General features: G+C 50.1%; 8 protein-coding genes across 8 annotated transcripts; 3 read left to right on the top strand and 5 right to left on the bottom strand.

The window, feature by feature from the left end:
• Window positions 1-4883: 4883 nt before the first annotated feature.
• On the top strand, window positions 4884-6859 carry vosA (the record flags this gene model as incomplete). The annotated part of the gene is made up of 10 exons (XM_041699813.1): window positions 4884-4933; window positions 5028-5095; window positions 5172-5241; window positions 5310-5455; window positions 5510-5594; window positions 5682-5728; window positions 5786-5894; window positions 5963-6284; window positions 6399-6521; window positions 6587-6859. The coding sequence occupies 10 exons, from the start codon at window positions 4884-4886 to the stop codon at window positions 6857-6859; spliced, it is 1293 nt and encodes a 430-aa protein (XP_041552861.1).
• A 686-nt stretch (window positions 6860-7545) lies between these two features.
• On the top strand, window positions 7546-10343 carry APUU_21098A (uncharacterized protein; the record flags this gene model as incomplete). Its single annotated transcript, XM_041699812.1, has 2 exons — window positions 7546-7671; window positions 7737-10343. The coding sequence occupies 2 exons, from the start codon at window positions 7546-7548 to the stop codon at window positions 10341-10343; spliced, it is 2733 nt and encodes a 910-aa protein (XP_041552860.1).
• A 118-nt stretch (window positions 10344-10461) lies between these two features.
• Window positions 10462-11528, bottom strand: NRK1 (ribosylnicotinamide kinase; the record flags this gene model as incomplete). Its single annotated transcript, XM_041699811.1, has 2 exons — window positions 10462-11296; window positions 11374-11528. 2 exons carry the CDS (start codon window positions 11526-11528, stop codon window positions 10462-10464), a joined length of 990 nt encoding a protein of 329 aa, XP_041552859.1.
• A 400-nt stretch (window positions 11529-11928) lies between these two features.
• Window positions 11929-15581, bottom strand: APUU_21096S (DEAD/DEAH box helicase; the record flags this gene model as incomplete). Its single annotated transcript, XM_041699810.1, has 2 exons — window positions 11929-15402; window positions 15504-15581. The coding sequence occupies 2 exons, from the start codon at window positions 15579-15581 to the stop codon at window positions 11929-11931; spliced, it is 3552 nt and encodes a 1183-aa protein (XP_041552858.1).
• Window positions 15582-16158: 577 nt separating this feature from the next.
• On the bottom strand, window positions 16159-18245 carry APUU_21095S (putative HMG box transcriptional regulator; the record flags this gene model as incomplete). Its single annotated transcript, XM_041699809.1, has 3 exons — window positions 16159-17652; window positions 17712-17857; window positions 17927-18245. The coding sequence occupies 3 exons, from the start codon at window positions 18243-18245 to the stop codon at window positions 16159-16161; spliced, it is 1959 nt and encodes a 652-aa protein (XP_041552857.1).
• A 1676-nt stretch (window positions 18246-19921) lies between these two features.
• On the bottom strand, window positions 19922-21111 carry APUU_21094S (uncharacterized protein; the record flags this gene model as incomplete). The annotated part of the gene is made up of 3 exons (XM_041699808.1): window positions 19922-20006; window positions 20062-20795; window positions 20863-21111. 3 exons carry the CDS (start codon window positions 21109-21111, stop codon window positions 19922-19924), a joined length of 1068 nt encoding a protein of 355 aa, XP_041552856.1.
• Window positions 21112-22062: 951 nt separating this feature from the next.
• Window positions 22063-23183, top strand: RPS6 (40S ribosomal protein eS6; the record flags this gene model as incomplete). Its single annotated transcript, XM_041699806.1, has 5 exons — window positions 22063-22167; window positions 22293-22365; window positions 22518-22538; window positions 22612-23029; window positions 23087-23183. The coding sequence occupies 5 exons, from the start codon at window positions 22063-22065 to the stop codon at window positions 23181-23183; spliced, it is 714 nt and encodes a 237-aa protein (XP_041552855.1).
• Window positions 23184-24277: 1094 nt separating this feature from the next.
• APUU_21092S (ribose-phosphate diphosphokinase) lies at window positions 24278-25479 on the bottom strand (the record flags this gene model as incomplete). Its single annotated transcript, XM_041699805.1, has 4 exons — window positions 24278-24704; window positions 24780-25152; window positions 25243-25334; window positions 25409-25479. The coding sequence occupies 4 exons, from the start codon at window positions 25477-25479 to the stop codon at window positions 24278-24280; spliced, it is 963 nt and encodes a 320-aa protein (XP_041552854.1).
• Between the last annotated feature and the right edge of the window lie 271 nt (window positions 25480-25750).

Here is a 25750-nt window from a genome sequence, read left to right as displayed (position 1 = left end):
TGGGTGATTGGTGTACGGCGGAAGACGACGTCGGGACTCGGGAGGGATGGACCTGGGTTTCATTCCAAGGTTAAAAAAGGCCACCAACTGCCTGATTGAGATATTACCCGGATTGGTATATGCTGATTGGTATATGCTGGCCATACCGTTTGGTAGAAAATGACTATTCTCAATGAGGCAGCCTGCGCAGATTTCATTAAAGCATTGATTCGTGATGTGTGTTAGCAAGTCGCTATAATAAAGGACCGTCGAAATTCGTATCTGATCTGTCAAGAATAATATGATTGTTTCCTTTTTCGGGCAAAGCTGAATTTAATGTTTGCGAAGATGTTTACAATGCTGACTTTGCTAATATCCAGCTGAGAGGTGCTAGCAAACAGACGGTACAGTTAGCTTGGTGGCAGAGGGAGGGAAGTTTGGAACGATCCCGAGAAACCGAATAAGCATAACGGGAGCGTAAAATAAGCGCCTTCGGAACTCTGGTTCAGATGGAGATTCGCGGCAGATCAACTATACGTCTGAGCGTCGGAACTTGTTACTCGTCGAGATGAAGGAAGTCAGGGGATACCCAGGAGAATTTTTGCTTGTCGGCTGATGAGAAGAGGAGAAAGGCAACCGCTAGTCCCGCAAACAATTCATCGCGCATTTCTTCGACCCGCACACACATTCAGCTGCTCCCGACGAGTCTTCTTCGTATCTTCCGTATCTTCCTCAATCGGCTGGTTGAAAGCTATGGGACAGGAGCCTTTTGATCATAATACTGTACTTCGTAACCTTTGTATTCACTGCTTCCTCTGCCTCGGGCCCGCCTTTCCTGAAAGATCTCCAGTTACTAGCCGTTGTATCGGGGCGGCCGATGCCCGTTGAGTGAGGTTTTGAAATTGATTCTTCTGGCGAACCCACACAAAGCGACAGCTGTCGGTCTGGCGCAAATTAGCTTGGTTCTGACAGGAGCGTGGGCTGCGCAGTGTTCTCCTTTTGAACCACGCTGGCGGCTGTCGATCAACAAATGGTTCTCTCAGAATCTTGTCCATTTTCTCTCTCTTTTCGTTTCTTTTTCTCGTGTGTCGTCCCTGGATTTTCATGCGACTACCTACTCCACCAGAACGTGGTATAACTCGTACTCGGCGCCGAAAGTATGTTCGAAACCAACCATCACTATCGACTTACATGCCATGATTGTGCCAGAACATCGCAGAGCAATGCAGAACGGAGCCAGTCTTTGAAGCAGTCATTCCCTTATTTTCAAGTGCATCGATCGGGCTTCCTCGCATATTCTGGCGGCTCTGGCAGCAATTAATTACTCACAACCAGGAATCCAGCATCTTCCTGTCCGTTCCGACTGATCAACTCTGGCCCCCCTCCTTTCTTCGGTTCTATTGTGCTTTTTGGGTCTCGAGAGAGGAGCGCAAGGCTTCCAGGTCAATGAGGGGTAAAACCGGAGTTCGCACCATCTGCAGGAAGTGACCCAGACCCTTAACAATCAAGTTTCATTGGTCCATTTTCCCCTTGCGTGGCCATCATCACATCTCCGGCTTCGTGTTCGTCCCTCTACTCGAGGCCCGTGTTAGCCTCGATCCACGACAATACGTATCGATCATGGGTAAGGTTTGCAATGATGTTTGCTTTACGGGAGAGCAGCGTTGAGCGGCATGGGCCGTCCGTCGCGGGGCAGCTCTCCAGACTCGAAGGTTGATCAAGGTAATCGCGAAGAAAGACTATTGAGAGTCTTCTTATGCGGCTAGATGCAGCTGCAACCTGCTGGAACCCAAGATCCGTTTGTCCTCCGTATGCGTCAGACATCCCGTCGGCGCATCCCAACTCAGTGGGCAGGTTCAAAATGGAAACTGGAAGAAACCGTGTAAACTTCAGCCGCACTCTCTTTCCAGGGTGATCGGTGACCACTGATCGGTGACCAGGAATCGCTTGGGCTATGGATGGCACTCAGACGGCGTAGTCCACCCAAGTAAGGTTAGTTAGCTCTCATTGACTGTGCTCCCTCCTAGACCAGTGAGCGAGTCGCTGCACCTCGACATACATGGTCGAGGATCCCACTTCCCAAAACGTCTGTGCATCCTTGTCTTCTCTCACTGCCGCATCAATCGAATTGACCGATCGGTGCTGACGGTTCAAACCGGCTTCAGGTGCGCAGGCCGAATCAGTCACTTCAATGGATCATTTCTTTTCCTGGACAGACAGCAGATCTCTGCGACCTGCGTGTTAAGGTGTAGGCGATGTGATGCATCCACCGCGCTAGATTCCTTGAACGCAGCGAGCTCAGCCCTCTGGTTTGCGACTTGCGCAACTGCACTTTGAAAGCAGTCCCGCTCCCTGATTTTCTCCCCTTCTCCCTATCTTCTCTTCTCGCGCTGTTTTTTAATATCATTCCTCATTCATTATATTACCATTCCCGCTTTCTATTCCTCCTAATTTATCGTTGGAGCCTCTTGCGTCGCTTGGTGACCGGCTTCCTTCGCCACGGATCCCATTGCGGATGACGGCTTCAACAACACGACGACAGTGTGGGTGTTAATGTAATCCATGACCAAAGAGCTATTGTCACCCGAAATTGGAATAGGCTCGCCACGGATTCCCGACGGAGGAAGGAGTTGCGTTCGATGAGGAAGTGCATAGGAGGGGAGTGTGATCACGATCTTGGATACTCCCCAACTCGAGGAGACAGCGGCGCGCCTGATCCTGGCCCTTTAGAAACGCTGAGAACGGGATTGCGACGACGAAAAGAACGTGACTGGCATAGGAATCTTATAAGGTTTCAGCGGGTTGCTTTGTGGCTGGCGATTTGAGCCCCGTGCTCCCCCCAACCGCTCACCTGGTCGCTTATTCTTTGTCTAGGGCGCTGAACAGACTGGGATAGGCTAAGGAAGGTTCGTGTTTTCCCAGTTTTGGACAAAAAGCCCAGTGCCACCGCCTTGTTATGTCATTGACTTGATCGCTAATTATTCTTCAGGTATCCAGGCGATTGTTTGAGCAAGTAGGCAACAGTTTCATTCGGAAACAAGGATATATCAGCGACTGCGCCGCAGCTAACGTATGAAGCACCCAGAGTTAGGTAAGTACCGAACCAGCGCCGGAGACCCGTTCACTATCTACTACGTACTAGTCTAAGAAGTAATGGCTGACTGGAATGCTAGATTCAGGCACCCAAAACCACCCTATTGATCCGGAGTCACGGGGAGGGCTGGAGACCCTGCAGTTACGGGTCTGATCACCTGCATAGCCGGCTCCATCTACACTGGCCAGCCGTTACGTCTGCGGGCTGGGGTGTGGTTGGGGAAGTGAGTTGTGGTTTACCCGCAAACGCAGTGGATTTGGTGCTTAGCTCGATCGGTCGTCAGGCGATCTGACTAGGCAAGGTAGACTTTCAGGCTTGCGCAGGTCGCCGAACTGAAATCTGACTTAATTTTCCTGGCATCCCCTCCTGATCTTCTGGGACCTGCCGATGTGCGCATCGTTCTCCTGGTTCAGTGGTTCGTGACGGATCGTCAGACTTGATACTCACCTTAGCCCGCGTGCTCAACCGTGGTCGGCTTGACAGAGCTGGCAGCAAGAAAGCATCATTTAACAGGCAAAAGTTTGGTTCTGTTCGCTGTCGAGTCTGTCCACCAGCTTACCTCGTGTGCTATATTTCTGGTACAGCTCCACCCGAGCATTATTTGCCTGGCTGGCTGTCGTCTGATCTTAGTAAAATCCGAGCGCCGGAAACCTTTTTTGCACCGCCGTCATTATTATTATTTTGTGTGCCTATTATTCGATTATTCGATTATTATTACTATGACTTTTTATTAACCGTGGGTTTTTGTTCTGTGCGTCAGAGAGATCCGGAGGCGACTCCAGACCCATCATTCAGCTACTGTCTTGTTACCGCGTGGCCGTGTGTTCCGCCACTTGCCTGCTCGTCTGCCTATGAACTGCTTAGAGTTTTGAAACTCTTGCCCGACACTGGAAGTGTGGTTCCTTACCTCATTTCTAGCCTTTTTCCCGACGCCGGAATTGCATTGCGATTGGATACACGGTCGGGGAACCTCCAGTTGGCGAATTTTGAATCTTCTCCCAGACCGCGGAAGAAAATCGCAAGCTACGAGGGAGCCTGGAAAAAAAGGTTCCTAGGCAGAGAAACAAAGAACAAAAAGTTACTTAATCACGAGGGGGAATAAAATTAAGCCAGACGGAAGCCGAAAAAGGGAAGAACAGGAAAATCAAAGCCAGGGCGACGACGAGAAGCGTGGGCACCTCGAAGCTGAACTTTTTAAATTTGGTGGTGAAAACGAAATTCACTCCGCCGGTTTAAGTTTGTCTGGAACCGGAGCTGTGGTGACTCGGGACTCTGGACTCTGGTTGTCAGTGCTGCAACTGCGACTGCCACCGCGACTGCCGCTTGCGTCCTGACGACACCATCAACCACCGCTTGCGGTACGCCAGCTGCCTATCTCGACCTTCGCATCGAAACTTCGCAACGCTCTTCGTTCCGGACGTTGCAATTCGGCTCCTCGCAATTTTTATCTCTGCTCCACTGTAGCAGTTGAGTTCCGCCTGGGCTGGCCTTGGTCCGTCAATCATACTACCGTTGTGCCATCTTTAATTCTCCCCTCCAAATTCCCCTCCCCACTACAGTATCATTTCCGAGAGCTAAACGACTGAGCTATTCTTCTGGGTCCCAGCGATCCGATTCATCTCTTACTCTTCCACTCTTCTGCGATTCTGCGCCGACCCTATCTTTGCCTTTCTTTTCTTCCTACTACTTACCTCTCCGAAGGGTGCCCCGGTTCAACTCACTTCTGGTTCACGGTTCTCTTCTTGACGGATATCCCGTTGTTCGGATCCTTTGGCTCTTTCGCCAGTCTTCTCTCACAGAGCTCGCCTTGATGAGTGCGGCGAACTATCCTGATCCCTCCCTTCCCCGCCCTTCTCAGAGGTGCGTCCTCCAGCTTCAATCTGGGGAGTTGAGTCCGTCTCAGCTCTCGCTCGAAATTTGCGATCTTGCGAGTGCTGACCCTAGTGATTTGCAGTGATGACTTCGACTTGATCGTCCGCCAGCACCCTAGTCGGGCGCGCGTGGCCGGCGGGAAGGAGAAAGGTATGTGAGATCGTTCTGGAGCTCGCCGTGCGCTTTCAAACGGGCATCCGAGAGCTAATCCAGATGTCTGGAGCAGAGCGCAAGCCGGTTGATCCACCGCCGATTGTGCAAATTAGGGTGAGGGAAGAAGGGACTTATCTCGCTCAGTAAGTTGCAGGGTCCCGTTCGCTTGCTGTTGGCAATTCCTTTTTTGCTAACCGAATCGCGCTGCTAGACATTACCTGCAGAGTCCTTATTTTTTCATGTGCTGCAGTCTATACGATGCTCAAGATGATCCCCCATCTCCCATTTCGCCTTCTACTGCGTTGACTGGAACTTTGGTCTCGTCGTTGCATCGGCTGAAGGATGTAGACAACACAGGTAACGCACCAAGTCCATGGTAGGAGAATGGTACTGGGCTGACTTGCGTTCCAGATGGTGGTTTCTTCGTATGGGGCGATCTGTCTATTAAAATCGAAGGAGAATTTCGGCTGAAATTCACGCTCTTCGAAATGCGAAAGTGAGTCTACCTGCACCTTGACCGGTTCTCGGTTGGGAAACAAGGTGAAAGGAGCTATGAGCTAACGGTGGATTTTGCGGTGGTCAGGACGGAAGTTGTTTGTTTGAAGTCCATCCTCTCAGATCGGTTCACTGGTGAGTTCTTTAGATCGAGACCATGCCCACTTGCTACTGGTGCTGACGGAAGTGAAGTCTCGCCGCCCAAAAGTTTCCCGGGAATGGCTGAATCAACCTTCCTTTCCAGGTCCTTTGCGGATCAGGGGGTGAAACTTCGGATTCGAAAAGAACCAAGGACACTAATGTGAGTAAAGAAGCGACAGTTGATTAGAATTTCGTAGGCTGCAGTTTGGAGCTGACACATTTCCACAGAAAGAGATCAGCACCACGGCCAGAAGAGTTCCCTCAAACTCTTCCTCCGCGTTCTCCTACGGAGCGTTCATCCATGCAAATTCCTGGAAGCACATATCCGGCGCCCACTTATCAGACCGCAAATAGAGAATATCCGTACTATGCGCCTGTAAAGCGTCAGAGAACATCGGTCGATTATGGCAGAGGAATGTATGATACGGATGGACGGATGCGCCAAATGGAGGCATACCCCCAGACGGCGGCCTTGTATGGACAATCAGGGGGATATCCAAACCCCATGATGGGATATCCCTCAGGACACCCTGGAGTCCCCGACTACACGGTTCGTTAACCCGAGATGCCTGAATCCTTTATCGATAAAGATTACCACGGCCCCAATAAGGAGGATAACACCGGGACCAGGACCAGTCGCAGCAATGTACTTACTCTCGTTCAGATGCCGTATGGGCTTCCGCCGTCTACCCAGGTACCCCAGATGCAAGATCCTGCTGCCCAAAGTCGTTCAAGTCAACAGGCCACAATGCAGTCACTAGGGATGGTGAACCAGCCGGGTACACCTGTATGAACTCTTCTCTGACCGCTCATTTAGTGGAAGGCGCTGACTGGTCCTATATTTTTGAACAGACTCCCGATTCGGCTCGAGCGATGATGCAACAGGGTTATCCCCGGTCGCAGTACTCAGCTAGTTCTGCAGTGCTTCCACCCTTGCAACAGAGCCGCAATTATCCGCAGGGCACGAACGGCACAGCAGCGCGAGGTTATTTTGAGCAGTCACCGCAAGCAACGCCAATACTTCCTTCACAGCCACTTGCAGGGAACGAAGCTGATCGATATGGTGTCGCGCCAGGCCACACCGGGTTCGAACACCCAGGTTCCGCAAACGGAACTCCTCGGTGAGGGAGGGTCCATGGTTTGAGATTGATTTACTATTTTCCATTTCTACACATTATCTTTTTATTGATTACGTGACCACATGGTCTCTTCGTCGTTATATCTGTTGTGCTTTCCATAGACGGCTGGATGGGTGTCATAGGTTTATTTTTTCTACGGTATCAGATGTGTTTTTACGGGGATACACGGCGCCAGCGGGAATCAAAAGGGTAACCGTGCAATCAACAGGACTGGATGGCTGTTTCTTCTATATGGTTTGCGTCTGTTTTACCGTGGGTTCTATGGGAAAAGGTAATGCTTCAATTCCTTGTACATATCCTTATTTCTACGGTGCGAGTTGCTGTTAGACAAGCAATGGACTGGTTTTCTTGCTGACAATGATGAGATTCGAGGTGGAGAGGTTGATTAATTGGATTATGAAGGCCTGTGTCGTTTGTGCGCTGTGTAGAGGTGCGGTTGGATGGTGCTGAAGTGACTGTTGGGGAGATGTTGCCAGATGCCGCAGTGTTGACTGTTCCTTCTATTTTGAGCAATTTAACACCATCGGTTCTCATCTTCCATTGACTTCTTCCCACCTTCTCAAACAAGACCCTACATCTTTTCCATCTGAATCTCTTCCATTTTGTCGGTTTTTCTCTTCCTTTTAAGCAACACCTCCACCCTTCATCAAAGCGTCGATACAACAACAGACCATGGTCACTTACCAGAGGAATCGCGGCTACGCCTCCGTCCTAGAGCCTGAGTACGGTGATCTGGAGATTCGTTGCACGTGGAGTGGAGAGTACGATGAATTCGTAAATGTCAAGATTTCTCTCGAGGTAATTGCCGACTGGATTCCCCGTCTTTCTGCATGTTATGCTCACAAATGGTTTGGATCCAATAGGTCAAATGTGTCCCCAGTACGCAATTACAACTGCTAAACGTGCGAGGTCCGGGCATATTCCTTGATGAAAAGTTTCTGGAACGTGTTTCAGAGACAGAATATCACACGGATAGTGAAGAGCTTGGCACCCCCCGGAGCCCTTTATTCGGTTTCTCCCCTCTTGCGCACAACCGAAACCGTGATACAGGGTTGAAGCCTCGCGATGAAAGTATGTTCGATGATATTCGTACGCCTTACGCTAGACCGACGTTACAAAAGAGCGAAGAGACACCAGCGGCTAGCGAAAGCATTCACTGTAATCTGAAAACCCACAACACTGAACCCGCACTGGCCAGCCATGTACCCTCAGTGTCATATATGAGACCCTCGCGCTCCCCCGAGTCAGAGAACGAGAGGCTGATTAGATCGCGAAAGAGGAGCGCTACTGATGCCGATTTCCCCGATTCTGGTTCTGATGAGGATTGTGAACGTGGTGGATCATTAAAGGACGTGACAAACCGCAAGGCTCGCCAATTGAATGCGGTTGCTCCAACTGGGGCAGGAGATCAAAACACAGAAAAACCGAATTCAGATTCCATTAGCCGCAGAGAAATCGCTTGCCCTAGAAGCCCAAGGAAACCAGGGCCAACGAAAATACCCAGTCTAATTGCACCCAATGAAAACATTAACCCCGGGAGTCCGCCGAGATTACCTGGCACGGGAGTGTCAACCACTCAAAGTGTGGGAGTGTTTGGACAGTCTTCTTTCAAAGCTAGGCAAGCTCAAACTCCCAGCCTCATCCCTAAGGCGAGTTCAGCAGGTTATTCAGATAATTCTATGTCAATGAAGCCCGCTGAATCCGCCGTAGGGTCCTATTTTACAAACGAAGATGTCTCTGAAAACTCTGCGACAGCGGCTGGTACTGCTCATATAAGGTCAGCGGGGGAAGCTCGAGTCCGCTTTCGACTACCCAGTGATAGGACGAGAGAGACTGAAAGTCTTGATGGCCGGCCATCGTCTGTCACATCTAGAGACATACGAACGGAGCCCGAGGAAACGAACATAGATTTCAAGGGCATCAATGATGAGGCGAAGCTGTGTTACTCACCGGGGAGCTTGGGAGAGTCCAACTGTTGTGGGAAGTATGCTGAAATTGAACAACCAGGGCCATCCGATCAGCCAGAGGTGGAAGAAACTGATGGACTCGTATTGCTCAAAAACTCCGAAAGAGTACGCCCAGCAACATTCAAGGTCAGCATAACTATGGCCATCTATGTAACACTTCAGAATATTAAAGGATGGAACGATTTTGAAATCCCTGGGATTCCAAAAACGGGCCCCAGTAGGATTGGGGTTCTCCTGTTCCGTATGCCCGACAACCACGGCCTAGAGATTCGGACGACCAATGTTAACAGAGCAACGTTTGTGGAAGATTGTCTCGTTGCCGAGTTTTCTAACTCCGGAAGTCTGGTGCTCCCCCTTCGTCGATGCGATAGGGAATACTGTGGCAATATTGCTGACTTCACCGTGGACCAAGAGATCGTTTCCCACAATACAGTCAAGGCGGCGACGGCCAGTAACGGGAGTGACAATTCGGTCATCCAGGTGAGGTCCCATGCAGTGTGCTACATAGCGCTATATAACCGCTGTTTTTGGAGCAAGAGGTGTACCATCTTCCTTTATGTGGATGGAGGCCCAGATGGCTATTTCGAATGTGACGTGACTTCTCAGAAACACGCAATGAAGAAGATTTTTATCGAGGCCAACGATAACACCCCCATGGGAGTCTCGCGTATCCAGATTACCTGCTCTCCCACGAACATGAATACTTTCTACGTGAAATGGGCAATGGAGTTTCCCGGACAAAGAGCAGCATATTGGGTTCCACGCATATACCCAACATCATACAAATCTCATGAGCGTCGGCAAGAATCCTTGCGGTATTCGTTACTAGAAGTATTAAATGATCCATCATATCTGTGCTCCGGAGTCGAGACTACAGAAGTTGAATATGACAGTGATAGCGAATATACTCAAAGCTATGAGCACATTGAGATAGTGTCTGAACGAGCAAACGATGGACCGGAAGATACGCCTTTTCAGCGAAACGCAGAGCAGTCATTTCTATCCCATATTGAATGGGCACTTCAGTCACGGCTTGCATGTTACTGCCAGAATCCCAAAAGTCTTTTGAAACAAGTTTTGGTCGGTGTATTCTGCTTTGCTTTTCTGCGGCTCACTTTTTTACGGCTTGCTTTTGGTGTGCCTGCGAATTTTCTCAATCTCGGACAGACTTTATCTCCGCTAACTCAAGCGCCCCTACAAGACCGGGCACAAACAAGTCAGGTAGCGTGGTCTCCATCGGAGAAGTTGTGCGAGAAAGTCCAGGAAAACGTCCATGACCAAGTCTCATCTAACACCGGTCCCGAAATTTTGGATGTGTTGAACGGATATAGAATCGTCAACGTGGATGCGGAAGAGATGAAGGAGTTCGTGGGCAAGGAAGAAGAACAGCCCAAGGAGGATGTTGGGATGGAGCCGGGAGCAGACGGCCATGAGCACGAGAAATCCCCGATTTCGTTCAGGGACAAAATTGATTATTGGCTTGGTTGGTCGGGTCCTGTTTGAATGGGATTCTCATTCCGTGATTTGTTCTGGTAGGTTAAGGGTGTTGGGCATATTATTATAAGTGGGGGCTTAGTATGAGTATATGAATAGTTACCAGAAACTTTATGAATGTATTTGGTTACCGAGTCTTGTTTCTCTGTTCCAGATGATTCAATACCTTTTCAACTGCCCACTTCAACAAATCTGGCATTGGGAGAGCACCCTGGCCTGGAGCAACAGTGACTCCAGCGTCCGCCCTCACGTTGATGCCCTGACCAACCCTTTTAACCAGATCGTCTGTATTAGCAGTTGAAGACAGAGGCTCCAATCCCGTCCCTTCCTCTTCCGGAAGCAACAACCACGCATGGTCCCTCACATAACGCGGCCAAACAATATCATCCACATAACCCGGCGGGTCCGTCCAGAAATTCTGCGGTGGCCGATCATCCTCCTCCTCCAAATCCACCTCCTCGCCACCTTTCCCATCATCCGAGGCCGAGGCTGATGACCTCTGTGGTAGTTCCGGCCCTGGCGCGGGCCCAATAGTCACATACCCACTCCTCTTCTCCCTCCGCTCCTTAACAAGATCATACGGTGCGGGCAGAAAAAACCGCACATCGATTTGGTCATGTACACCGCGCAGGCCATGCCGTTCTCCTCCATTTTCGGTCCGCGGAGGCGCATACAGGAGGAATCCTTCCAAAATCGCTAGCGTTACAGGATGTGAAGATGAAGAAGATAAGATCTCCCCAGCCCGCCCAGAGACATGGGCCCTCAGCTCCTCAACAAGGGCCTCTGCAACGCCCGAGCCAGGAGAAACATCATTTAGGTCTTCCTTCGAGCGCAGTCGGGGTGGGAGATGTCCGTGTTCGTGGACGTAACGGAGTGCCGAGTTTAAAAAATTGATGTCCAGTGCCTCAAGGCAGTCCCAATCTTGGATTGGGGTCCCCGAGGGGGTTGTTGTGTAGGGGATTCTAGATATCTTTTTAGCAGCAGTCACTTTATTTTGGGTCTGTCGCTGAGGCAAAGGAGGGAGGAAATGGGTAAATACTTGTCATCAGGGTGGTAAAAGTCATCTTCGTGGATTATAAACGTTGATATCTGCTGCTCTGGATGGTTGGAGAAGATGCGCTGAAGAAGGCGGGCGAGGGTAGTCTTCCCGCTTGAGGAGGGCCCTGAGAGGGCGACTATGGATGTTTTTGTCATTTTTTGTCCCCCCTTTCTGGTCTATTTCTATTTCTCTTTCTCCTGCAGGGGTTGAAGCCTGTCTTTCATTCTGTTGAATTACGTTGGTTGTTGAGCTTGGAGGTGGGGTATCATGTGACGTATGATGCGATGCGCGTTTACCGGATGAGGTAATGTTGATACTATAGCTAGCTAGGTCCAGGTCCATATATATATATTGCGTTTAGATCTGGATAGTTCTTTTACTACGGGGTTGAATGGCAAATGCAAGGAAACTATAGTTATTACACACATACGCAAGAATGCTACCGTATACTGAACCGAGAAGAAATGTTTACATTCATTGGTCATAAGGGTATACAGATTTAAAAACAGCACCATCAGATACAAGTAGTATGGTAGATCAAAATTCCGAATCAAGTCATGGCAAATTGAACAAGGTGGTGGGGGTAGGAGTGACACTCCGTCGTGGGCTCGGCGAATTCATGATTATCCCATTCGCATCACGAAATTGCAAGCGCGGGGGAGTTCGTCGTCGCTTTGGCGTGAGAAGATCCGGCTCTAAATTAAAGCCTAAGTTGACACTGCGTTTCCGTTTCGGCGGTGTTGTGGGGATTTTATACTCAGGCCCCGCTCCGGTATTAGCTCCAGCACTATCTGGAACTGGGAGATGGTGCTTGTCGAAAAAGCCTGTAGGATGCTTAAGATATGCGAGAGATGCCAAGCTTTCATGGAATGGCATGGGGAGGAAGCGCTCGTGCCGGATTATTGAACTCATAGTGCTGTCGTCTAAGAGGTCATTCTGTATTTCTGTGTCGGACATTGCCTTTCGGCGTTGAAGAATCTTGTCCTCCAGTGTGCCTCGGAGGACGAGGGTCTCCACGAATACAGGACGGGTTTGTCCAATGCGGTGGGCACGCTTGATTGCTTGGCTCTCGATATTTGGCTGCCAAATAGGGTTGACAATGTAAACCCTCGATGCGTGTGCAATGTGGAGACCATGCGAGGCTTGACGAAGATCCATTAGCAGCACGCGGATGTGGTCGGACTCGCGGAACAAGGTGAGATATTCTTCACGAAGCGCTGGTTTCAAGGTGTTGGCGTAAATGCGGAAATCAATTCCGAGGAGTTCAAGACCCTCAGCAATCCAGTATGCAGAGTTATTGTTGTCATAGAAGATGATGATCTTTTCCTCCTTGTGGTGTTCCTGAACCTGGTCTAGCAGGTAGGTTAACTTGGCTGATGCTGTAGCGATTAGCTCGGTTCGGATGAGCGGCGATTCTGGAGACAGTTCCTTGTAAAAGCCTTTCAGAAAGGTCTCCTTGGCCTTGCTCTTGACTGGGCTTTCAGGTGTAGTCTTTTTGGGCGTAGTTGAGGCGTCAAATCCTTCACGGTTGGACAGCTCGCTACGGATCTTGATACCCGCACCAGCTAAGCCCTCGGCCGGATCGCAAGCTCCTAGATGCTTTGTGACAAACTGTTGAGCCAAACGCGCTTGAGAGATGCCTAACAGCAAAGGCTCTCGATTAGACTGAGCTGGATCTAATGCCCAGAAATTCCGGGCCTCTGGTGGGAAATTCGAAACGAAAACACCCAACTCATGCATCTTCTTAAATCCATTCCAGCCACCAGAGTCAAGCGCAATTTGTGCAATTGCAATTCCTTGCGTAAGAATTGCAATATCATATTTACTCATCTTCTCTCTGTTGTCCTCAAGATATTTGACAGCGACATCGACGGTTCCTTGCAACTCAAAGTCTGAGCCCGCCCACCAGAAACCAGCTTGCCGCAAATTGCTAATAACACGGCTGAGATGTTTGCGGTTCCGTGGATGAAACATGTAATCTTGATCCTGTCTCTCTGACGTGACTGCGTTGACGGCAAGGATGAAGATGAACAAGTTCAGACTCAGCTTGTCGTAGAATGTTGGTTCCAGATGCACCACCTTGTTGTGCAACCGCGGCAGGGGAATCTCATTGTGGATAACATCCAGCTGGTGGCGAACAACCAGGCTTTGTAAGGTTGCTCGCAGAGACGGAGCCTTTCGTCGCTTTCCATCGGGTCCGACGGGTTTGATATACGTTGTCCAATTGGCGGGGTCGTCGTTTCTAGAGTTGGACCAAGGCTTGAGACCCAAGAATTCAACAACTATCAGACGCAGCTTATCCAGGTCTTTGAACTCATTATCGACAGATTTCCCAGTCTTCTTCCTCCCGCGGAGCACGGCTGTGGTCGCCTCGGTCAAATCGGTGTCGGTTGTGTGTGTTTCCTGAGAGGCCAAGCTAACTTCAACTCCGTACAGCCCGCTGGACGGAGTCCCAGATACAACCCATCGTCTCTCAACACTAATCTGATCAAGAAGGTGTGTCATAGTCGTCTTATGTCCGTGGCCAGCCACGTTGTGTCCTTCATCGACGATAACCCTCAGCCAATGCAGTTTTGTCAACGGTGAAGGTTTCTTGTCATCTGCCTCTTTCTCGAATCTAGTTCTCGAGAAGAGAACGATATCATATGCGAAGAGTTCTTCAGACGACTGTATCACGTCTGCAGTACTACGCAACGTAAAAACCTTCAAGCCCTCTGTATGCACCTCAATTTCGCCTATCCAGTGATCCAGGAGGTTAGGAGGCACGATTATTAGGGTCCCAGAACAAAGATGGATGCGCTGTTCAGCCAAACGAGGAGATTCGACCGCCGCACGGCCTGTATATCTCCCTGTAGAAGGAGTAATAGCATACGAGCCACGGTTGGTCTCGCAGGCTTTAATGCACCTATCGTAAATCTCTCCCATCTCAGCCAAGTGGTCAAAATGCGCTTTCCACGGCACGGACAATCGACCAGCAGTTGCCGCCGTCATCTCGAGAAGGCTACCTGTTCGAGGTCTCTCTAGGTTTTGCATAGACTGATACTCAAGAGGAATTTGCGGGAAGTGGCCACGAGTAGCCAAAATCACAGCCAGACAAATCAAAGTTTTGCCGCAGCCCATAGTCTCGGCGAGAATTCCCCCACAGGCTTCCGAATACATTTTCTTCTCCCGCACAATATTCCCCCTTTCTCTGTCATAGTAGTATTCCTGACCTGTCGGGCTCATACAGGACTGTAGTCGTGGATCAAGCATTTGATGCGGTTGCACTTCACGCTGAATCATCGTGGCCGCGGAACGGCGCTGATATGGATACAGCGGGGTCGTGAGCCCCAAAACACCAGTAAATGTCTTTCCTTCTTCAGCCTCGTTTTGATATGGAGAAGTTGTGGAAAGCATATCCTGCATGGCCTGTTTGGCATATGGGTTTCGCATCGTCTCCACAGCAGGGCTCGGATCCTGAAGGGTATTGAAGATATACCACAGAGACTCATCGTCGGCGCTCACGGGAGAAAAATTCACTATCCTCTCATCCGACATCTCTTCTCCAGCCCAAGCCTTTGGTGAAGGATCCACCCTGGACATCACGATCTTGAGCGCTCTTCTCAGCCCGGTGCTAGACCGCGGGATGAACTTCCGTCCAACATCGTCAGGCAAAACATAAACTCGGACATGAGAAACGTTACTGATTTGTGGATTCTTATGAGTCGTAGTCCTTATCCAGTTGTGCTTCTCTAGGTTGGCGATTTCCGCACCAGGGAATCCGTTGGCAGGGTTAATACCCTCGAGATCCGCACTCGGCTTCTCCAAAACACCGACAGCAATAAAAGAGTCCAAGTTTTCAAGTAAGAGCGCCATCTCGGTCTTGGGAGTATGTACCAAGGACTTGGGGACCACAGAAGTTGCAGAGCTTGATGCTGGGTTAGTATTGCCCCCCGAGGTGTTGTGGAGAGAAGGGGGCTTCAGGTGTTGAGCAGAGCCCATAATGACAGTGGGGCCATGAGAGGCCCCAGGGTGTGTTGTGTTGCTACTCTGTGTTAAGGATGTGAGTCTATATCCTGAGAATAGCCGTATATGTGCATTTTGTGAAAATATGGCTCAGTCATGCTCAGTCGATGGGGGGAGTAACACACCTTGAGATGAGATACCCCATCTGAGGCAACGGAAAAAGAATCATGACATATCTCTTGATGGTTAGGACCCAGAATCATATCTAAACGAGCCGCAGGAGGCTCTTCTTACTGCATTAGACGGCGATGAGATAAATGAATAGAGGAGAAGTTGCGACTGAGGCTCCGGCTGATATCCATGGATGCCCTGTTCCTGGGGCTTCTCATATCGGCGGTTATCATTGGCTGTGGCCACTGACCGCTTCACGCGTTACCCGATTTAGTTATATTGAAAAAAGTAAGCAGCCTTAGGCACCAGTCAGGATCAAGGCAAAAGCCGGATGAAATTTAAAAGTTATTCAGTGGCAATTTGGTAGGTGGGATTACGATATTATAATATCCAAGTCAAGTAGAGCACCTATACTGTAGAACGAGAGATTTACCAAAAACTCCGCAAGTTCAGAAGAAAAACCCAAAACCTCCAGTCCGCCGCATGTAACTATGTATCACGATCAGATAACCTCCCAAAGCACCCTTGTAGTGATCCCGGCGTAAATGCTAAACTAAGTAACATGGACAATTAAGGGGGCAAAAAAAAAAAAAAAAAAAAAAGGGGGAAGAAGAAGAAGAAGAAGAAGAAGAAGAAGCGAAATAAGTGCATGGAGAAAGGCAACTGGGACTACTGAGTAAGGTAGTCTTCAATCTCGAAGCCTAGCCGCTTGAGGACTTTCTCCTCGATCTCATTCGGAGAATTTGCAAGTTTCCGAACGACAACAGTTTTTGCATCCTGTAGGCGGATATCAACAGGATTACCGGCGTGCTTCATCTCTTGCGCATCGCAATCCCTAATATATACTGTGATATCAGGCCCAACTGCTCCGCGCCATAAGGATGCCATCCACTGCCAATGATCCGGGATGTTATAAGAATCGGCAATAGGCACCATGCATGCATATGCATCGGCCGTCGTAAGTTGGTACCGCGGGACTAATGCTACAGGCAGAGAACTAGGGACAACAGTCCCTGGCGGGGACGATGAAGTCTCTGACCCATTCTCGCTGGACGCCGGCGGTGAACTCATCTGTATATCTGTCGTCTTGGTAATAATGGTTCGTGGTGAGACACCGGGAGAACCGCCAGCTTCGTTCCCTGAGCCGGGTTCTGCGGAGCGACGCGATGGCTCCGACTTGACGAAGCTTTTGATCTCATCCGAGATCTGGTGCCACTTGGAGATGCGGTTGAAATACTCAACCTGCTTGTCGCCCATCTCTTCGGGCTCTGCACTACCTTCTCGTTTCTGTTGGTTAATCTCAGGACCGTCAAAGATGCGAGACTGAAATTTGCCTTCCTTTTGCAGTGCGGTGCTTAGGTATTCCGTTACCGTCTTCACTAATGTCGAATCCTGCCCATCTACGGCGATCACGGGACCACGGCGAGGAGACTCTCCTTCACGGAAGGACAAAGGAAGTTGAGGTGATATTTTTGCCAGGAGTTTGATTTTATTGAGAAACGGGATGTTCATAACCGCCGCTTCTACGCTGAAACCATCTGCTGCTGAAAATGGAGTGACTGGTGTTGCTGAACCTGCCATGGAGGCAGCTGTCTGCAACGGTGGAAGCTTCAGGCTGGGATCTGGCTGCGGATGCTCTTTCACTGGGCGAAGATCCCGTGGTGCTTGCACTGCATGACCCATCCCTCGTGCACTTAAGCTATCTGTGCGGCTGCCGTATGATGTCATCGCGTATGGTGACTCCGGAGGGCTCTTATCGCGATGGAAGTCCGTCCTAAATGGCATGGGGTTTGTTCGACGCCTTTTTGAATCGGGGGACCGAGCTTCGCTTTCCTCCCACTGGCGTGAGCGGGAGAGGCGGTGCTCTCCATGGCTCCCATGTTTCATGACCCTTTGATCCGCACTATAACTGCTCCGAGCTGATCCCACATCCCCTTGGGAGGCTCTCCCACTCGACACCGAACTGCCGGAAGTTGAACCAAAGACAGTGTCTGGGGAAGCAGGTGGGTTCATGATCCTGCCTCCACATCGGTTACAGATTGTGGAGCCGGGAGGATTATGACTGAGCCCCGAGCTCAAGCTCCTTGAGGTTCCATCACGACCATAACGACGAGGCTGGTATCGGTACTCAGGGTACTGCTGCTGATGCCGAGCTTTTTCCTCCTGTATTTACGTTAGAAGAGAAGAAGAAGAAAATGTGCCTCTTCTTGGGGCTTATCTACCTCTGCCAAAGCTTTCCACTCATCCTTGGTCGCTTGTGGAAGTTTTCTCCATTGTTCACCAATTATTTTTGAGATGTCGGGGTTAGCTAAGCCAGGGTTCTGAGCTACTACTGCTCCCTGGTAGTGTTGGCGATAGAGAATAAAGGCTGTAGGTAACCGCAGGTTAGCAGCTGTGTGTTGTGTTATTGTTTCTATCAATGATTTAATCGGCTTACCATTGCGAGGTCGAGGGATTTTAGGGTCTGGTTGACAGAGACAGAACTGAGTGACCGACTCTCTTGGTCCTGGAGCCGCCGACTTGACCGGGCTAGAAGATGAGGAACGCTCGGATATTGATGACTGATCCCGCATCGGGAGGGACTTTGTTGGCAGACCTGGCGCCGGCTTGGAGGCCTCCAAGGTTGATGAAGCTGAGGGACTAGTCGGGTTCTTGTCCACGCCAACACGAGACCGATGGAGAGACAGGAGGTTGACCTGAGGCAGGCTTTCGGAATAGCGATAGGACGGAGTCTTGTCCATTCGGTGGTCAGACATGGTGATACCGTCGTTCATTATCTTATGTTCAAGGAGGTTGCTGGTCGTCGGTCTTGATAAAGAGGCCTGGGGAGAGTCATAATGCAGAGCAGGAGGTTTCGGGAGAACTCGATCGTAAGACATTTATTTAATACCAGGCCAAAGAAAGAGGCGCAGGCGAGGCAGAGCAGCGGAATGAAAGAAACTGGATGCAAACGCAAGAGGAAGAAAGAAACAAGCAACGAGAGAAGAGGGAAAGAAAGGAAGAAAGAGATAGGATATGTATAAAGCCCTGGGCGATGGACGCAGCCTCGCGTTTGGAGGCTGACAATAATAATAGAGATAAAAATAATAAAATAACGAGGCAGGATTAATCCGATTCGCGAGTTCCCTTTTGTCTTTCTTTGAACGGGTTAGCTGGCGATAGATGGACAGACTGCCGACTGGGATTTGAGTTTGGGCTTTCAAGTCCTTTGTTAGGGATCGAGCGACTGTTAAAGACCAAGCCTTCTGTTCTCCCTCCACTTGCAGGCCAGTGCTGACGGGGATCGTTTGTTCTTTGTCTCAACGCCTGTTGGTTGTTCGTTGGATTCCACCACCCCATAGCCAGGGATGGGATCCATGATGTGATGGAGGCCGCCAAACGCCGAATGAAACATTTGAATTGTACATGGATCTGGCCAGGAACCTCGAGCAGTCGAGCCAGGCCGTGGGGTCGTCAGTATCTGGTAAGGTAGCAATGCCCAAGAGGGTCGACCGCAGGGTTTACCGCAGGGTAATCGCCATTATTGTTGTTCTTTGTCTGCGGTTCCCGCATGCGGCGTGACTGCAGGGGCCAACTGCCAGCCGCCCAATGGCTGCGCTCCACCACCACGACGAGGCAGAAGAGCTTCATTTTTGGTGTGCCTTCCAGCCAGTGGCAGAGAGTAGCGCCCTCCCAAGCGACCGAGTGCTGCCCATTATGCATCCTCCAACCATCATCCGCGCCATCGCCAACAGATCTCCGAGAGACAAAGAAAGAAGCAAAGAATATGAGAACAAAGAAGTGGCAGATCCGCCCCCACCCGTCACTGTGATTGTCGCTGGCTTTCCCAATTCCGAGTCTCCTGAAGGCCCCGGCTTTCCAAGATCTCTTGCCTATGGACACCAGGAAATCTACCTTACTCTGTTCAGCGGCGCGAGCAGATGCTACCCCGATCTGGGAATTCGTGTTCTGGAACTTGCAGCTTGGTTGGATTCCTTCCGGCTATTCTCACATTCCGATCCACCCCACAGCTACTTTCATCATCGCGTTACAATGCCATCGCTTAACAGTTAACACCCTGCCCGGTACCTACTTGGTCTCCACGGTCTTCAGTGCTCTTTCGCTGGCATACTACCGTGCCACATATCCACGTTTATCCCTGCTGCTGGCCATCATCTCGGCGCGCCTACAACCAAGTTTTGGTGAACACCATGTCTAAGACCTATTAATGCTCAGTAATCAGAAGTACTGAGATCGGCTTCTTAAGCCATTCCTTCCGGAGATGCGGCTCTTCGCTCATATTTGAGTCGGTTGGCGGAGCCCGACCATTCCTCATAGCCCATACTCCTTTCCAGGGCCGGCCATTTGCTGTTCGGTTGGTACAGGTACATACTCAGTGCCTCTGAAGAGAAACTTTGGGACTCGAGTCTCATTCAGAGATCCACATCCTGCGCTACCGGAGCCACATCTCCTCAATACCACGAAACACTTCTGTGCCCATGAGTCGGTGCGCGGAGGGGCCGAGATGCATCTCATTCCTACCATACGTCAGTCGGGCTCCTCAAATGAGACAGGGCAATGCCTTCGTCTTACCAAAATAGGTACTTGTCCGGGGTTTCGCATCGTTTGATCTCTGATGTAACTACCCATTGCTGCTTGCTTTCAACGCATGCACCCTCAACATTTTCCCACCCAGGATCTTGGTTCCTACCCAGTCCGTTGGATTCTTCAATACCCATCGAGTAGAGCTGGCGGTCCCGGATGAGATCAACAAGGAACGCCTCAGTATCGAACAGATAAATCGTGCCTTTACCCCATTTCTCCACTGCGCCTTTCAGCTCACTGTTCCAATGCGCAACGAGCTTAACGGCCTCCTTGTGCTGAGAAACATGCTGATCCCCAAGCGGACGGAAAGCTGGAAGGAAGGTTACATCCGGAACCAAGGTCAAGATGATCTTGAGGTCGTCACTGCCCCAGTTCTCAGACAGCATATCTAACTGTTCCATAATGATTTTGACGCTGTGATCAACTGCCTTGGTTGCTGTCTCGTAGTCCTTTTCTATCATATTCCACAGATCCCAGACCCCAAAGGAAACCACCAAAATGGTGCGATTGTGACGGTCATGAATCGCGTTCTCGTCTAGATTCTGGACAGCCTTTGCCTCTGCTGCCAGCCACTGTTTGACCTGCGTCTTGAAATCGGCAACTGGGGGCTTGTATAGGCTGCCCACTGCGCCGGGAAGCTCCTCATTTTCCACGACAGAGCCAACGTAGGTTCCTCTCAAAGACTTAGCAGTCTGCGCAAGATTCTCATGATGGCACGAGAACTACGGACATCACTCAGTTAGCTTATTTCTGGGGCATCCGATATATCCGGCTTCGGTCAAGACTCACCGAAGAGCACAACCAGTCAGTCCAGACTCTGCCACCCTGGACCTCTTTGGCATTATTGTCGCTCCATGTATCACCAAAAACGACCAGTCGATGGTCTGAGGAGGCTGCGGCTTGGAAATCCACAATTGGCTGGTTCGCTGCGCCGACCCTTCGGTAGTAGAAACGCTGCGAGCCGAGAAACAAGGAAGAAAGAAGAATACTAAACACCGCGAAGGCGCAAACGATGTGAAACTTGCTAGCAAGCCTCATTTTCGGGCGCGTATTGAGGAGGCAAAGCGCGTACGTATCCAAAGAAACGACTGAGAGCGCCGATCAGGCTCGGGGCCGAGTATTGAGAATCGGAGGTCGGCGGGGTTTTCTTTGTTGTAGGCCCCAATTATATCAGACCAAAATCTAACAAGCTGGATTATGCGGGCCGCTGATCCAGCGATATTGTTTCCAGGAGGAAAAGTCGATGATAGGCTGAGAACCGGAGATGGTCCGGATTGTTAGAGTGTCGCGTGAGCGACGGCGAGCGGTGTTTGAACAAAGGGGGGGAGAGAAATTGGGCAGTTGAGGATTAAGGGGTGGTGAATAAGGGCAAAGGAATCCTAACAATAATAGGCCGAGCGAGTGGACATTTACATGCCCCAGGAGAAGCACAGAGGAGAAAGAAAAGGGAGAGAGACAGGGTTCTAGGGAGGCCATTATGGACTTGCTCAGTCTGGAGAATAATTAAGCGGCCGGCTCAAATTGGCTGCATTGCGTCACTTGACTACGTACGTATCAGATGGCGATATGTAGCTAGTAGTTGCGCGATAAACAGAAGAAGAATTATGTCGATTATGAGGAGATTGAGAATCCATACAGATGCAATAATATGGAACCAGGCCCTCTATACAAAGGATGAGACGGGGGAGTGGCTCGTGAGACACTGGACTGACGATCTTCACATCAAATCCAGTTAGTTTCAGGCTGATGCCTGAGGGCGACAGGGGCCGTTCGTTGATGCCCCAGGCGTCAGATGACTAAGAGCCCTACCGAGGCGCCTAAACCCTCCTGGGCTAGCCGCTGAGTCAGCCACCCACAGACCGAATTCTCGCTACACCAAAGGGTAATCGACACAAAAATCCACACTTGTCTCTCGCTTGAACGACCGAACGCACCACTTCGACCGTCGACAATCCGCGCCCTCCGTCTTGACCGCGCATCACCGTCAAGATGAAGCTCAACATTTCCTACCCGGCCAATGGGTCGCAGAAGATCGTCGAAATCGACGATGAACGCAAGCTTCGTCCTTTCATGGAGAAGCGCATGGGCACCGAAGTTAGTCCTCTATCCCCGAGCTACACATCCGTTCTACGCCAAAGCAAAAAAAGAAATTGAGGAACACGCACAATAAATGAATATGAATTGGAGTGGCTGATTGCGGCGTCTTTCTGGTTTCATAGGTCCCCGGCGACTCTCTCGGTGACGAATTCAAGGGTTACCTCTTCAAGATCACTGGTGGTAACGACAAGCAAGGTACGACTGGACTTTTTCTCGATATTTGGCTACAACTTGGACCTCTGGCGTGAACGGTGGACTTGACACCGTAATTTTGAACACGTGTTGCGGGGGAATTATTGAAATGATAACAACAAGTTCAAATGGCTAACGTTATTTTTGATTTACAGGTTTCCCCATGAAGCAGGGTGGTATGTAACGAATCGCCGTCAAGAAAACAATACTATCACGACAAAGAAAAGAAAACTCACACGTTCCCTACAGTTCTCCTCCCCACCCGTACCCGTCTCCTCCTCGCCGACGGCCACAGCTGCTACCGCCCCCGCCGCACTGGTGAGCGCAAGCGCAAGAGTATCCGTGGTGCCATCACCGGTCTCGACCTTGCCGTCCTTGCCCTCAGCATCATCAAGCAGGGTGAGGGTGAGGTTCCCGGTCTCACCGACACCGTTGTCCCCAAGAGACTCGGACCCAAGCGTGCCACCAAGATCCGCAGCTTCTTCGGTCTCGACAAGAAGGACGACGTCCGCAAGTTCGTCATCCGCCGCACTGTCACCAAGGAGGGCAAGAAGGACTACACCAAGGCCCCCAAGATCCAGCGTCTGGTCACTCCCCAGCGTCTCCAGCGCAAGCGTCACAGAATCGCTCTCAAGCGCCGCCGTTCCGAGTCTGCTCGCGAGGCTGCGTAAGCTTTCCCCGTCCATAAATTCCATATAAAGCGTCCCTACTAACATGTATCCAGTAACGACTACGCCAAGCTCCTCGCCAGCCGTGTCCACGAGGAGAAGGCCAAGAAGGACGAGCTCCGCAAGCGACGGGCATCTTCCATGAGGAAGTAAAGGGTGTTTTGGTTTCAATTCTTTCTTTCTCCGAGGGGTTTCTAATGGTCGGGTTACGTACGTCTCTGTTATGGCTAGGGAAAGGAAAGGAAATGCAAAAAGGATAAAGAAATCTCAAGACAACGACGGTCAATACCTACCTCTTCCCCAAATATTTTTTTTTTTGTAAAAAAGAAGCCAAGGTAGTAACATGAAGCTGGTTATGGAAGCTCTTTTTGGGAGGGAAAAGAGCCTTGAATCTGCAAACGAGACCTCGGGGGGCGAGAGGAGTGCGCAAGCCGTGTCGATCTTTCATAGATCTCTTTTCCTTTTTTCTTCATGCTGGACTGTGGACAAAATAAAAATCAAAACGCATTATTTCATGACCTACTAAGCTCGAATATCGTTCGCGTTATTGTAGTGTGCAAGGGGTTTAGATATCTCGGTCGTAGCATGGGCTTTGACGATTTTTGTAGGGTGCTCTGAATGAAGCACACTGGACGTAGGGTTTCAAAGCCGCTTCTGGAGGCCGACATCGCCCAACACGATTAGGTACTTAATAGTCAGAAAGGCTCCCAGTTTTCTCCGCCTATTGGGGGCACCGTAGAAAGGTGTCCACTGTTGTCTCGAATCCAACAAATACCTTGACGGGTCTTCGATTTATTAACCCAAAAGAAGCAAAGTCTCCACAGCACCAATATATCAGGTCTGCCCCCAAAAGATAAAATAGGATTTATATAACAACTAGCATATTGATGAAGCCATTGTAGAGGATTACATCATCAATGCGCCCACGGATAGATAAATTTTGATTTAACCATAAATTGGAACGTTTCTAGGTGCAACAAGAACAAAAACACATATACAAAGAACTCCGGCAGCATAACAAGGTATATACACAGATGCATCAACTCGTAACCTAGTTGGTAAAGGGAAAAACAATGGCGCCATCAACTTTTCGATCTGATCGAACAAATCTTCTAAAGTTTTCTTTCTTGTTCATACTTCATTACTTGCAGTTGTATGGAAGAGTAGACAAACGAAAGGCAATTGACAATGTCCCGTGGGGCTCTCAAAAACCTTGTACAATCCGAGAAAAGAAATGAATGGGAACCTTAGGCAACCGTGTGAGAAAATAGGAAACTCACAGACTCGCCGTTGTGCGTACGGCGGCAAGCCTCTGCAAGTGTCGGGCTGATATCTATGGTCTCAATCTTGTCGCAAACTTCCTTCTTCTCTTGGTGGGGGACGGTGTTGGTCACAACTATCCGCTTCAGGCAGCTGTTGTTCACATTGTCAATGGCTTTACCGGAGAGGATACCGTGTACGACGATTGCGTTGACTTCCCTAGCACCGTGCTGCATAACTGTATCGGCTGCCTTGACGAGGGTTCCGCAAGTATCGGCCATATCATCAACGATGATAGCCACCTTATCTTTCACGCTACCAACAAGGACCATGCGTGAGACTTCGTTCGGACGTGGACGCTCCTTATGGATCAATGCAAATTGTAGATCCAACCGGTCGGCGATGGCAGTCGCTCTAGAATCCAAAGAGTTAATACAGGCCTGGCATTTGGGGTATAACGTAGAACTGCAGTGTATATTATCCACTTACCGTTTGGCACCACCAGCATCGGGACTCACGATCACACAGTTGCTCACATCAAGATTCTCCCGGATCCACTTGAGCATACTAGGCTCCGCATACAGGTTGTCAACGGGAACGTTAAAAAAGCCCTGGATCTGGCTGGCATGGAGATCCATGGTGATAACATGGTTGCAGCCAGCCGTCTGCAGCATATTCGCCATGAGTTTGGCTGTAATTGGCGCACGACTCTTGTCTTTCTTGTCCTGGCGGGCGTAGGGGAAGTTTGGAATAACAGCAGTAATGCGTCGCGCAGAAGCGGTCTTGCAGGCATTGATCATGATAAGAAGTTCCATTAATCCGTCGTTGATATCGTTCGGTCGGGTCGACTGCAAGATGAATACTATAACCGACGGACAAAGACGCCAGTCAACTTTCAATTGCCCCAAAAAAAAGCCTCAGGGCTATGAGACAGCCGGTAAGGGGCCCATACCGTCCTCATCTCGGACACTCTCTCCGATCGTTACGCTCGTTTCCTGGTTCGAGTATTGTAGAACCATAATCTTGGTCAATTCAATTCCGAGCCTATCGATCAATTGATTCAGTTAGTCGAAAATTCCTGAGAGTAGAAAGCCTGCAACATATGAAGGTTACCGCACCTATCTGCGACCAAATTGGCCAGCTCCGGATGGCTGTTGCCGGTCAAAAGCTTGATAGAATTCGACGCCATTATGACTCTATGTAGATGAGGGGGCGAGAAGCCAAAGTCCAAGCGATAGGCCGGAGCAAAAGGTCCAGGGATACGAAAGATGCGGTGGATATCGAACCGACTAAAAAGAATTTAACATGGCAATACAGTATGAGCAGAGTCGGGAGCGGAGAGCGTTGATGGTCTCCGAAAAACCAAAGAATTTCCCCGCCGTTGGCACCTGACTTTTTTTTTTGCTGCATTCTCGTGACCCCACTCGCGCCGCGGCTCGCCGCCCTAAGGCACCATGGTG

Source organism: Aspergillus puulaauensis, chromosome 2, assembly GCF_016861865.1.
Source record: "Aspergillus puulaauensis MK2 DNA, chromosome 2, nearly complete sequence".
NCBI classification, from domain to species: Eukaryota; Fungi; Ascomycota; class Eurotiomycetes; order Eurotiales; family Aspergillaceae; genus Aspergillus; species Aspergillus puulaauensis.
Note: the sequence above shows the minus strand (reverse complement) of the source record. Positions and strands in the feature narration are given on the sequence as shown.